The 14,158-nt window shown below is 40.1% G+C and overlaps 1 protein-coding gene across 10 annotated transcripts in view; it reads left to right on the top strand.

Moving 5' to 3' along the window:
• The first annotated feature begins 7,601 nt into the window (after positions 1 to 7,601).
• mad1l1 (mitotic arrest deficient 1 like 1) overlaps positions 7,602 to 14,158 on the top strand; it is an 87,282-nt gene continuing 80,725 nt past the window's right edge. Inside the window, exons 1-9 of one of the 10 annotated variants that reach the window (XM_051070505.1) lie at positions 7,602 to 7,759; positions 8,275 to 8,429; positions 8,521 to 8,661; positions 8,823 to 9,002; positions 9,163 to 9,287; positions 9,396 to 9,477; positions 10,802 to 10,932; positions 11,520 to 11,634; positions 12,367 to 12,428. In XM_051070505.1, the coding sequence (XP_050926462.1) occupies positions 8,286 to 8,429; positions 8,521 to 8,661; positions 8,823 to 9,002; positions 9,163 to 9,287; positions 9,396 to 9,477; positions 10,802 to 10,932; positions 11,520 to 11,634; positions 12,367 to 12,428 (980 nt within the window). In that variant the 5' untranslated portion in view covers positions 7,602 to 7,759; positions 8,275 to 8,285. The other 9 variants (XM_051070500.1, XM_051070499.1, XM_051070498.1 and 6 more) reach the window with 9 other exon arrangements.

Here is a 14,158-nt window from a genome sequence, read left to right as displayed (position 1 = left end):
ATTAGTGGAGGAGATGTAGAAAATGGCATGAAATAGACATATTCAAGTAAAGATAAACAAGTATTTCAGTGTAATATGTGACAGTACTTGGGTGAGATTAATTGCATAGACCCACAAAAAGCAGTGTTTTATACTCCTGGGGCGCTGAATCAGCACCCAGTATATTAAATATGATTCCAGTTAGTTGTATTAACACATCTAGACTGAACAGACAGCTTGGAAAGACTTCAAACAGACACACAGAATGCATAATACATATGATGTCAAAGGTTATTCTTTTTCAAGGGAAAATATTTTTCATGTCAATAATTTTTCAACTCATCTCTCACACTTCCGCCTATCCTTGTTGTTTGACGAGTTCCCTTTGAGTATTTATTGTTTGAAGTACAGAGGGCTACTGCTGACATTACCGTGGAGGACAGATTTCAAACACTGGCTGCTAGAAATAATCAGTGAGGAGCTGATGAAGTGAACCTTTCGGCTAAAGAGAACAGACACCGGATGTGGGTTCATGCGCGAATCAGTGCGAGTTTGATAACAAGAGAGAATAATCGAAACGGAATGAACTCTAATGACAAAAAAGAAAAAAGGGAAAGAAACTGTCATAACATTTTACTGGAGACATTTGCAGGAGATAAAATCCACATTTAGACAAGGAATTCATGAAACTCTCTGTCACACACACACACGCACACACACTTTCACACAAAACCCTCTGCTAATGTTAGAGGCCTTTTATGTGAGATAGGTCGATCTATCAGACAAGGTTTTTTTTATATTTCTGTCTCTTTCGAACTCCAAAACAGGGTGGAGTATTTAAAGCAACAAACCAGCAAACAGTTTTGATGCTGGGCTCATGTTGATGCTTTGTATTTTCAGACTTATAAATAAAGATAATAAATATAGTAATATTACAAAAAATATGAACTGTAAATATAGACAATGATAAATCTGCTGTCATCCATAATTGCTTCCTAGATTATTTTGAAAAATTGTGACTGAAAAAAAAGATCAATTTGAAAGCACATGCTCATGTCGTGTTTGAAAGTCTGGCCCATATTTTTTAAAAATGATTTCCAGCCTTTGGATAATGCAGAACTATCACCACTTATCATGCTCCCAGTCTCTCGCTGTTTCACAAACAAGGAAGGTAATGAGAAAAGTTGGAAAATAATCATCAGCATGTTGAGAGAATATGGAGAGGAAGGAGAATCTACGGATAAAAAAGAACATATTTCATTTGCTGATGTTTCTGATAATCTCACAAGTTGTTTCACCTTGGCGTGTGTGTGAATGAGTGTGAACTGTTAAACCTTCAAAACTCCTCTGTTCTGGAGTGGGTTGATGATAAATTAACCCACTGTTGGCCAGTTTAGACATCTTAGAGCTGCAGTAATCAATATTTTTATATTAACAGTGGGTCAAATGACTATGTAATGTGAAAAAGGTTACTGAAAGTGTAGCTAGTGAAGAAAGTGGAGCATTTAGCAGTTTGAAATACAAAGATATTTCACTCAGGAGCTGGTTTGAACCAAAACAGAGCTAAAAGGAGAGTGAATACTGGACTTAAAAGTCTCAAGTAGTTGGATGCATTAGTCTGAATGACTGCTAATGCTGCTCTGTGCCTGCTGGATGTGTAAAAAGGCAGCTGTTTCCTAACATGTCAGCCATACCAAGTTATCGAAATGATGTCATGTCAGTGCATAGAGCTTGTTCTCCTGCCCCCAAGCGACCAAATGATCAATTAAAACAGTTTTAAGAATCTTTCCTCCTGTAAACTCCTGGTAAAAATGAATTGTATCCTGTAATATTAACAATATTAATTATTGTTAATATTACAACTGTTTCATGTTTGGAAATTGGGGAAAGGTGAAAATATGGAGTTAGTCTGAAGGTGGGTTGCTTTTAGAAGATTTAATGGGCTCAGGTATAAAGAGCTTAAAGAATTTTACTGGTTTTACTTTTTAACAAGACACATAAAATAATGACTGTCTCATGAGGCTTCTCTCTCTAAGCCCCTTTCCTCCAGGCCTCACTTCAAACTGTGTTTAATTGTGCATGTTGGAAGATGTAATTTTCCATTTGTATAACCATATTTTACTTAGTTCACGATTCATTAACTGATGAATATGTCTTGTACTCTGCTGTCTTAATGTTCTGTATATATGTCAGACAAAAAAAAAAAAAAATCAGCTGGAAGAACACTGACAATCTCAATTTCTCTTTCTGATTCGCTCCTCTGTTTTCTGCACTGTGCTGTCATTTAAAAAATATTATTTTAACCATTCAACCAGATATCGATTCAGTTCTAATAAATTGTTGAAACAGCTGCTGCATCCTTGTGTTTCAATGTGCATCCAATTCCAGATGTTCTGTGAACCAGTGGCATCATCATTATTCAATCATTGAAGCTTCATCATTGCATCTGTAAGGACTGTAATCACAGCAGCTGCATCTGCTGCATACAAGTAAAGCTGTGCTCCCCCACATGTAAAGCTCCACCACAAAGACAAACGTGCTGAAGGTCGTCATCGTGGATGAAGGAGGGGTAGGAGAGAGAAAATCAATAGGGCAGAAGTGTTACTTGATAAACTGCCTGAGCTATGATGGAGCTCACTTCTATTAGAAGTTGGTCCCTCCCACGTTAACTCACCCCTCTTCCCTGTTGTGAGACTCTCAGAGATGTCAGCCTCTGTCTGACTTGTGCCCGATCCAGCCAAAGCTATCAGATCTACAAAGGTCACGGGCAAAAGAGTAATTTTGTTACGTAGTGTCACACAGCTCACAGAGCATGGACGAAGCAATTTTTGAGGCTTCACTGATTACCAAGGATAGCTCTGGCAAATCAGTGTTTCACTTGCAATTCCATCAGCATTCAGGACAAAACTGAAGAAGAAAGATAGAGAAGAAAATAAATCACAGGAGTCTTGTAGTAAAATGACTGGTCTAATACAACATACAGTCCTAACCTCTGTGGGAGTTACATTAATATACCAGTTTGCTAACATGCCAGACCAGTATAATTAGTAAAATTCTATTATATTATATTCAGAAATATGTGTGTGCTTATTTAACATTACACAGTCTCTTAGAAAGCATCACCTCATGTTGCTTTTCTTAAGCCTCTGACAGGCTGAACACTTGATTGCACAACAGCTCTTCATGGTTTTCACAACACTGTTTGCAATGTTTTTTGCCTTTACCAATGTGCGACGGCAGATGCTGACTGTCACATATGTGCGGGGGGTGGGGGGGTAGTGACTTGAACATATCGTGACATTGCATGCATGAAGCTAAAGTGTATGAACTGTATACTGTTATCCATGACTGGCCCACAGTGTTAACCGTGTTTATATTATTATAACCATGACAACAGAGGTCACCAATGTGCTTATTTATAATTATTTTCCTGCTGAATAAGCAGGGAAACAAAAAAGTGCAGATCACTTCACCATAATTAGCTGCCCTGAAGAACTTCGCTACCCTGGGGTTTTTGATGATCATATCATCCATTATTGACTGTATATATTGGCATTCATATCAGCTTTTAAAATCCAATATGAGTGAAACTGCAGTATCAGCATTCAACATGCACAGCACACATCACTCCATATGGAATGAGTTCTGGCTGTTGGTGGTAGCTAGGTTACAGCTTGCTCTCAGTCGCTACTTCCCTACAGTTTCTTACCTGTACATCTCCTCCACGTACTCTGCCCTTCTCTACAACATCTGTTTGTTCCCTCCATCCCACCTTCTTGGTACCTCCATCACACTCCTTCTCCTTCCACTTCCTTGTGAGTGTTTATTTACTCTTATTCCCCCTCCGTTCGCCCAACTCTCCTGCACCGACACCTCGATACTTCTCATTCTCCAGTGCCAAACAAGCCTCAGATAAAACACATCTATGTAATTTGCACACCACAATATTGTCTATATCTAGACATAATCAGTTCTCAGCACTTTATGCCTTCATCAGTACCTTATTTACAACCAGACTACCGGTCAATATCCCCACTTATTTACACCTTATTTACAACTGGACTATCACTCAATATTCCCACTTATCCATTCATTAGTCTTTCTGCTTATCCGTCTAACCTGTGTTCATATACCTGACACACACACACACACACAACTACACACAGCAGCACAAACATAGCAAGTGACTCCCAAGGGAATGCTGCTGGATAGATTATTGATTGCAACCAGGTGAGTGACAGCAATTCATGGAAATCTAATGCAGACTACACTCACAGTCATAGTGAATACAATACATATTTTTCTAAAAATGACAGTGTATGATGTATCAGTCATGTACGTTTAGAGTACATTTAGGGTTAAAGCAGAAGATGACGCTCATAGTTTAGAGACATGTTCTGTGCTGACAATATTTCTGCTCTCTGGAGGGTTGCCCTGCAGACTGCAGAGATGCTGTGGGTGTTGGAAAACCCCAGGGGGGAAGAATTCAGAGAATCATGTGACCCACACATCTCACCCCCATCTTACTTGCTCCACTGAGTTTTCTTATTTTATTAATTAATAAGCACAATTTATTTTTAATTTCTTCTCTGATAGCAGGTTTCTTTGGGCATCATCGGGTGTCATTGTGTCGTCCGTTTTGCTATCTCAGTGTGTATGTATGTGTGCATGAGAGCGCACGTCACCATAAACTAATATTGTGAAAGTATTCCCTAGGGCACAGGAACACAGGAAGCCTGAATCAGCTATTGACTCTGTCCTCCTTCATTAGAAGAGTATAAAATCACTACTCTATTGATTCCTCTCTTTAACCTTTGCCTCATTTGATCTCTAACATTGTTTTCTGTCCCTCTCTCTGCTTTTGTCTCCAATTTTCTTCCCTCTATCTCCCATTTCTCTTTTCCTTTTCCCCGGTCCTTCCCTGCCTTCCACTGTATGGACCCATGTTGATTACAAATTCACATTTCTCTGTCCTCACCTTCTGCTCTCTCTTATCTATTTAATATCCTTTTCCCCCTCCTAATTGTCCTCTTCTGTCTTTGCCTCATAGATTTACAATAGTTTCTGAGGAATACCTTGTGTCATTGTGACCTTGAAGTGACCTCTCTCTGTCTACTCTGAGTGAAGCATGATTTGACTGACTTCATTTCTATTTCAGGTCCTCACATGTCAGTCCCCCAAGAGGGGTATTTTCTGCATCATCAAGATGCCTTTCACTCAAAAATCAAGTTTACAACCGCAAGACATGAATACAAGTGTAACCCAGAAATAAAAGACTATTCAAATGCACTGAAGCAATGAGGACATGTGTAAAAAGCTTAAAAGTGTGCAGTAATTATGTGTTCCACGAGTTTACTACACTGTCTCAGATGACTTTTGATGCTAAAAGCCTTTTTTTTATGGCAGTCACGATTATTATTTCTTACCATTCTGCAGTAAAGATGTAAAGTTCAGTATTCCTGCCAACAAGACAAGGTAACAAAATATAATGTAGATTTTAGATGACAGCCGCCTAACCATTTACAATTTACATAAACCTGGAGTATTTATGTCTGTGATGTTGTTTACATGCTGTGGGTGGAAAAGCCACTGAATGCAAGATGGCTTTTTGTGAACTGCTTTTATATTTCTCTCAACAGATGGCAATGAAGGACACATCTGCAGGCACTTCTGCTGATTTACTTCTTATGGTGGGTGTGTGTGTTTGTGTGTACACGTGAATGTGCATCTGAATGCGTGTGTATTTTTTTTTTGTGTGTGTGCATTTACGTCATCTTCCAGAGATCACTGCATTCAGGCCGACCTCAGGAGGGAGGCGAAGGCAGGTGGAGACGGCGAGGAGAGCCACCGAATACCCGAGAGAGAGAGGGAGAAAGAGAGAGAGGGGGGCAGCGACTGAGTCACACTGTGACAGATAAAGAAAGACAGTGAGGAAAAAAGTGTTATTAGCCAGTAAGCGAGGGAGATAGGGGGTCCAAGAAAAAGGAGACGAAAGGGGAGGGAGGGGCAGGGGGTGTGAGGACAGTGGACCGAAACAGGCAGAATACTCTTGGGGGTGAAAGGATGAGAAAGAAAGAGACAGTGACAGAGAGAAAGGGACCTCTTATGTCACTCTGAAGAGGACATGTCTTCTGTCTGACCTTTTCAGGCGAATTCACACCCCTCCACCCTCTCCCTCTTGGATCTTATCCAACCTTTGAAAAAAAAAACAAACTCCCCTTTTGGATCCCCCTAGCTTTTATTTGATGTTAAAATTATAAATATTGGTGAGCAAAGGCTATCGCTCTGACCTCTTGCACTGCTGCTCTCCACTGGGAACTTGGTGTGGTAATTTAGTAATTACAGCCTATTCAATAAGATATACTGCTGCTGTAAACTGGTCTGAATAAAAATGTCAGCTAATGCCTAAGACAGCAAGACAATTAGTACTCTGGAGAAAAGCAAGAAAAATATACACCAATCTTGCTGTCATATCTGCTCTTTGTTTTCTCTGCTTATTTGGGTGGCTAAGTGTTAAGCACTCTCATCCCACAGGTGAGGCTTTAGTCCTTTCTGAGCCTCTTCTCTCTCTGTGTTTACATGTTTCCTCTGAGTCTTCCAGCTTCTTCCCATGTCAAAAGACACAAATGCATTTCAGGTATAAGGAATAGTCTGGCCATTGCCTCAGACCACAGCACTTGTTACAGAATTAGAGTTGGTCCTCAGGCGTTACACTGTGGCTGTCAAGTGCAGAAGATGAATTTCCTCGTGGGAATCAATGAGGTATTTATGCAGAGGCAAACTGGATGCATAAGAATGAGTTTCATTGTTTGCTACAGGAGCATTATTTGTGGCAGTTTGTCAATTAAACATGGATTTTACTGCTTCTGGCTATAGCTTAGCGGTCCAAATGCTTTTATTTCTTGTCACCCATGGCAGTACTGCCAACAACAATGAGCCCATACCATCCATTGTTTGTCATCTTTGAAACTGTGCTGTCAGTGTCACACCTGGGCCCATATGCTTTACCCTTGTGCCAAAATTACTGTCACTAGTGCCAGATCAGTCTGGTATGTGGGCACATAGAGTATGCGCTTGTTCACTTTTGATAGTAACTTGTGCATTTTAATAATGAAAAGCCAACCACAGCAACCAAGATGTTTATAATGAAAAAATACCAAAACAGATGTTATGCTCTTGGGTTTTATGTCTGAGCATTCCTCTTGTGTTTCCCCCACCAGACCACTTTCTGTGTAAAGTGTAGACTGATGTATGTAGCAATGCTGCTCTCTGTGGGAAAAACTATTCAACTACAATTTTGGATATTAATGCTTTTATATAGAGTGATCCAAGTATATGCAAAAATAGAGTAATATACCATGATATATTTATTCTCAATGTGCTCTATTTTACATATTTGAATCATTTTAATACCTGTAAAGCTAACAGTGGTGGTATGATAATATTGTTGGTAATGGTTCTTAGCACAAAGGTGGATTCATAAACAGACTTTCCACTAAAATGTTTTTATTCATCCATGTCGGATAAACGTGTGTTTAGTGGTACATAACAACGTACACTGTACAGTTGAATTTCTCCATTCACCCAACAGAAGTCTTTAACTTACACTCTACCGATCTCGCGTCGAAGTCTCGCGATACCGCACGCCTCTCATTCGAGCTGAAGTGGAGGGATTTCTGTGTGTTTGCAGAGCGGTGGCCAAGCTAACAAGCTAGCAGTGCAAAGATAACTTATCTGCAACTACCCTGCACTTCTTCACAAGCAAGTCAGCTCCGAGGAGGTGAGGACTTTGCTATCGATCGAGACGCCAATAACGCAAAGAATAGGTGGTTCATTTTATATTATTAGCTTGATAGCACCTTCACAGTTGCTGCGGAAAACTAACGCTTACTCTTTCAGTGTAACTCATGCTTTGCATGTAACTTTAAAAGAGCAGTTTAAACAGGTAAGCACAAAGACATGGGCGAAAAAGTCCCAGAATAACTTAACTAACGCAACTAAGCAACTATACATTAGCTTTTGTTTTAGCCGCTAGGTTAGCTGTGGCTGTAACTTATTTAACGTTAACTGCTAGCCTGTTGGCGTTCTGTAACGTTAATTTGACGAATATGACCCTATCCATGGTAATTTTCACTTCCTCCATTAGCATGAATAAATCTATTTATGTATCTGTCATAATCACTCAACTTTAACCTTACTGTTGTGCCTTGCGATTGAAAATAAGCATTGATTTTGTAGTAAAACACTGGCTCTTGCTTTCACTCTGAACCCTTCATTTGTACTTCGCAACACCAGTGACTCACAAAATGGATTTAGAAGACGACACAACTGTGTTAACAACCTTGAAGTCCTTCAACTCCTTCATCAGTCGCCCTGAACATCCACAGCGGCTGTCAGATCACTCAGCAGGGAGTGGGAACCTGCAGAGTCAGTACAAACGCAGCATGGAGGTATACAGCGACTGACAGCATCATCAATAAGCCATGTAGAGGCAGTATTAACATGCAACCCCTGCACTCACTGACTTGTCTTCCTTTTTAGCTGTTGGAAGCAGCAGAGCAGGTTTACTCAAAGAATCGCTACCTCCAGTTGGACCAGGAGAAAAAGCAGATGGAGATGAGTCACAAACGAGCTCGATTTGAACTGGAGAAGGCTGCTTCTGACAGTGCACGAGACTTGGAGGTACAGGTCATGCATCTTAATGTGTTTGTGTAATACAGATGAGTACATGATGAGGATTAGGTCTAATTTTATGTGACTGTTTTACCCAGAAAATCTCACATGAACTAACAAGTGTCACAGAAACATCTGGTAAAATCTCTTTCTCAAACTTTTATGCAAAGCATGAGATTGACCGGAACCAGGAACTCTTGGGACGAATAAAAAAGTTGGAGGAGAGAGAGACTGAGGCAGCTAAGAACCTATCAGAGCAGGTGGAGGCAAATCGTGCTCTCCGTAAAAACCTGGAGGGCCTCAACAAGAAACTGGAGGAGCGAGATTCTAGACTTAATACTGCTAACCAGGTACACACACACACACACACACACACACACACACACACACACACACACACACACACACACATACATACACATACACATACAGAGTCACACATACACTTATTTTGCTACTCTGGTCATGTCTCTTATCTTATGTTGGCTCACTTCTGTAATCTCTTCCCAGACTGTCAGTTCTTTGAAGGATGAGATCAGAGAGCTCAAGCAGAAAATTCAAAACAAAGACTCGACAATTTCTACTCAAACCCTGGAAAACCAGGAACTGCAGGAACAACTAGACTTACAACGCAGGTACAGACACATAAAAAGACTCCAACTTGCCCATCTAATGCACAATGAGCTGTGCTGCATAAGACTAATGCTGACCACACACTTCTATCTGATTGGTATTATAATTAGGAAGTATCAGGAAGTGTCTCAGGTTTGCCAGAATCTTCAAGCTGCCCAGTCCTCCTGCTCAGAGCACATCATCAAGATCAAGGTATGTTGTAGTGACACACAGTGGACATTATTGTCAGCCACGCTGTTATCTCAGGGTTTGTGCATGGAGGACAAACTTGTCATGATAAACAGCCATAACTGTGAAACCACTGATAGGTGATTAACATTGATCATCTCGTTATGATGCAGTATTCTGCTGGGAAATCTTTGGTCCTGGCATTCATCTGGACCAACCACCAAACATTGTTGAAAAACCAAGCATATCCCTCCACAGCAAGAGCATCTGTGGGTCCTGCGTAATATTGTGTAATACTGTATCCACCTTCTGCCGCCAGAACAGCTCTGATCTGTTGGGGCTTGGACACAGGACCTCTGGGAGTGTTTGGCAACAGGACATTGGCAGCAGATCCTTTGGTCCATGTGGGTTGTGAGGTGAGGCCCCCATAGATCTGGCTTGTTCCAGCTCATCCCACAGATGCTCAACCAGATTGGGATCTGGGGAGTTTGGAGGCCAGGTCAATGCCTTAGGCTCTTTGTTGTGGTCCTAGAGCCATTTTTGAGCAGTTTTTCAGTGTGGGTGGTGCACATTGGGGGTGTGCTGTTGCCATGGGGAGTGTACTTGGTCTGCAACAATGTTTAGGTGCATGGTATGTGTCAAGTAACTTCCAGATGATTGCCAGGACCCACATTTTCCCAGCAGAACACTGTATTCTAACAAGATGATCAATATTCAGTGTTACTGGTTTTAATGTTGTGGCTGGTCAGTGTTTGTATATGCTGAATTGAAAGTAGTCACTGGTAATGTGTAAGATAAATTTTTATGCCTTGTTGCTCTTATTCCTCATTGCTGATATTAAGTTGGAGAAGCCAATTCCAGCAGTAGTGTAAAAACATCAGTGTCCGAGCAACCCTGCTACTAACTGAGTTTGAACAAAAATGGCAGTGAGTGGCTGGATGCAGAGAATTAAATTACAAGCAGACAATGAGGAACCTACCTGGATCTTTTAGGGATATGCAGCTCACTCTTAGCTGCATGTAAACATCTTATCCCAAATATCATCAAAGCCAAGTTAAAACTCATAACCAAGACAGCCTTGTGCATATTAACACACTCAGTGCCACATGTATAGTTAATCAGGTGAATTTTGGACAGTACAGCTTTCTTGTTTGAACTACTTTTTCACTTCATTTTGTATCTTTAAACTGCACAGTGTTAGTTGAAATGTTTTTTTCCCACTTTTTATGTAATGTATTTTTAACTTGTGGGTGTATGTACATATTTTTTACATGATAAACAGGCAGGTTCATAAACTGTTGTACTGTTGTAATTTCTTTTGGATGATTTCCCTCTACAATTTTGGCAGGAGTTGGAGAGACGTCTTGCCCTCCAGGAGCAAGACATCGCCATTGTGAAGACTGTTAAGTCGGAGGTGGCCAGGGTTCCAGATCTGGAGAAGGAGTTGAAGCGCCTCAGAGATGATAATGCCTTTCTCAGGTTAAATCCATTTTTAGGTTTTGAATGCCTTCCAAAAGGTTTCACCTTTCAGCTGAATAGGCACTCCTTTTATTTTTAAAGAGTACAACCAAGTAAGATCCCACTGTGCTCAAAAAGTTTGGCTCTAACTTTCGAACCAGAATAGGAAAAGTAATGTCATGTTGGACAGTAATATCACTGACACCATTCATTGTGACTGATAGCAGACTGCAGAGGCTGTAATTTTCATCTGATATAGAGGTGTGAAGAACCTGACGCTCATTTCTTCTATGCTCTTTGTTGCTCTAGCACATCTGATCCCTTTTTACAGAGAAAGTGTGTGTAATCTGGGGTTTTAGAGTAATCAGATGAATTCAGAGCATTTTAATATGTTCTCCAATTTCCTGCTTTAACCTGATCATTTACAAAAATCTGTTTTTTTGTGTGTGCATACATGTAGTCATTGTAATCTCACTATATCTGAAATCAAGTTTTAAAATCGAGTCAGAGTGTGAAAGTCGACAGAGATCCTTTCCTACATCACGCGCTCAATCCAAGCTTTGAAGTTAATGTTGTGTTTTTGTCTTCGTTCTGTTGGCTCTGTCCAGGGAGAGCAGGGAGAATTGTAGCCTGCTGAAAGAGGAGGTGGAGGGGCTGAGGAGGAAGCTGGAGAGGATGGAGAAAACCAAAGAGGAGCTGGTCAATATGGAGCTGGACAAAGAGGTGAGCTGAGTGTAGCTGTGAGACTGTATTGTGCATTTCACTCTGTAACATTGATTTTCACTTCATTGTAGCTTTTCACTACTTTAAACATGTAAGAGTAAGAAGAGACGAAGTCTTCACATGCTCAATAAAGAACCTTAAACGTCTCTTCTTCCTCCTACATGTCTACTCCACCTATGTACTTATCACAAAGATCATTCAGGTGTTCAAAGAATTTTGATGACTGCCATGAATATGAAATGGAGAAATGAAAAGTGCATTGCACTTGTTGTAGAGCCTGACCAATGTATTGGTTGGCCTGAATTTTTGGATAATTTTGGCAGACTGTGTCTGTTTTGTATGAGATTGTGTTTTAGGCTGTAGCTTTTTTTTTGTGGCTTTTTTTGTCTTACTTTTCTTAATTCAAGTTTGAACTATTTTTGTTGTAGTTGTTTTTTTTAAAATATTTATTTAATTTCTAGTTAAATTTATGGCGATCCTGCCCCACTACATATCTTTCAGAACTTCTTAATAACCTAATTTGATTGAGCATTGCTTAAAACATGTATGTTAGATATAGGGAATGTTGTGTGATATAATCAGATTGTTTTCACTCTACAGATCGATAACACCTTAAAATCAGATATTGGCTGGGCTCTAGCTTGCATATTCCTTTTTTGTTATCATCACAACATCATGTTCGTCCTGTACTGTCAAGACAAACATGTAACCATATGTTTCTTCAATTTTTAGAGGCTGGCTGAGAAGCTTCAAGCCTGGGAAAACCTGGGGCAGTCTACTGGACTCAACATAAGGTGAAACTCTGAATGTGTGACTGAGAGACAGAAAAAGAAAAGTATAGTGGTTGTCCTTTAGAGTTTTATTCTTTTTTTTTAATGAATCATGAATGAAATATGAAAAAGTGGCACTAGGTGGAGCTGTGGTCACTCCACATGAATGCCTCTCATTACTGTGGGTTGATTCCACCAGCGTTCATCGGTGTGTGTGTTTGTTTTGTACCTGCTTATGCGTGTGCTGAGTGTGTCTCAATGCATCCAGTCAAAACTGGTAATAAGAGAATGATTGCATGTTTCCTTGTGAGCAGTGGAGCAGATCTTACAGGTTATAAACACTGCAGTCTTGTCCGTTGCATGCATGCATACACACACACACCACACACACACACACACACACACACACACACACACACACACACACACCATTTTCTCTACGATTAACTCTGGCTGTAATGTAAACAGAATGCTCAATCACACATACCCACATAGCCTGTCCAATTTGTCCTATGCTTTGTTTGTGTTTGTGGTGTGTAAAAAAAAGTGTGTTACATTTTCCCATGGGCAAAAACAAAAAGGTAGACACACAATTATGAAATGAAATGAAATCTTTCATCATGCAAGGCTTCATTTTAGTCTTATGTAATGTGTTGGGACCTGACAGCATTTGTTAAATTTACAGTTATTAAAAGACCTGGTGAGGATCATAGGGATGTAATACTAGGCTCAATTTAATATATACAATAATTTGTTTGAGCTGTCCATCAATTTCTCTGGAAATTTGAGTCTGACTAGGCTGTCATCCTGGGTAGATTGAGTTGAAATTCGAAGTCCTTCTTAAAAGTCAGGTGCTCAGACTGCCATGTCATTGGCTGTGTGAGTGTTGTGATTAAAAAAAAAAAAAAAAAAAAAAAAAACTGTGTGGCACATACGGCTGCAAAAGGGCAGCCATATATGTGACGGTCATACTGATCAAAATTAAAGGTTAATGCAGGTTGCAAATCAACATTTAGAAATTCTTTGAAGGTGTTTTGACTGTTTATTAAATGTCTAACTTAATTGTCAGGTGGTTCAGGATGGTTTTTTCCTGACACAGTGCTGTGATGTAAATGTGAGGTAAACAGAAAGTAAGAGTGCTTCATTCAGCAGTCTGTTTACCTTTATTGCATTCAGTACAGTATGTATGAAAATTAGTATTGATTAGTATTGGATTCGTGCATTAAGGCCAGTTCATACTTTGGTGTGGAATCGATGCCATAGTACAGCGTAGCTGCGTACCCTAGACCACAACAATTGTGTTGTCTGCTTGGTAACACTGGCTTTCCTCCTACCTCAAACCTCACTCCTATCCTCACTCCTCCTGTCTCAGTCGGTTCAGTGATCGTACACACCATCTCCTCTGACGTCCTCTCTTTTCTGTGTTGCACTAATTTCAGTGAAAGTAACTGTTCAACATTTATTAGCTCCAACTCCAAGCTGAAGTACGTGAAGAAACTCAACACAGTGGCACAGAAACCGCACTGCCAGCTAGCATTTTGATGGTGTATTTGCAGAGTGACCCAGACACACCAGTGCACAAGTATAAATACTTACAATGGTGTAGGCTCTGCATTCATTATAAATTGGCCTTATGTGGGACATTGTGATTGCCTCATAGGCTGTTAAGCACTCATTATCTTTTCAGGTATATAGTTGTCAAAGTTTTTATGAGGAAATAAGTGAAACTTCAGGAAGTTCAGAAAGAAAAGAAA

The sequence above is a fragment of the Lates calcarifer genome, linkage group LG5, assembly GCF_001640805.2.
Source record: "Lates calcarifer isolate ASB-BC8 linkage group LG5, TLL_Latcal_v3, whole genome shotgun sequence".
In the NCBI taxonomy this organism is placed as follows: Eukaryota; Metazoa; Chordata; class Actinopteri; family Centropomidae; genus Lates; species Lates calcarifer.
This window is presented reverse-complemented; position numbering and strand designations above follow the sequence as displayed.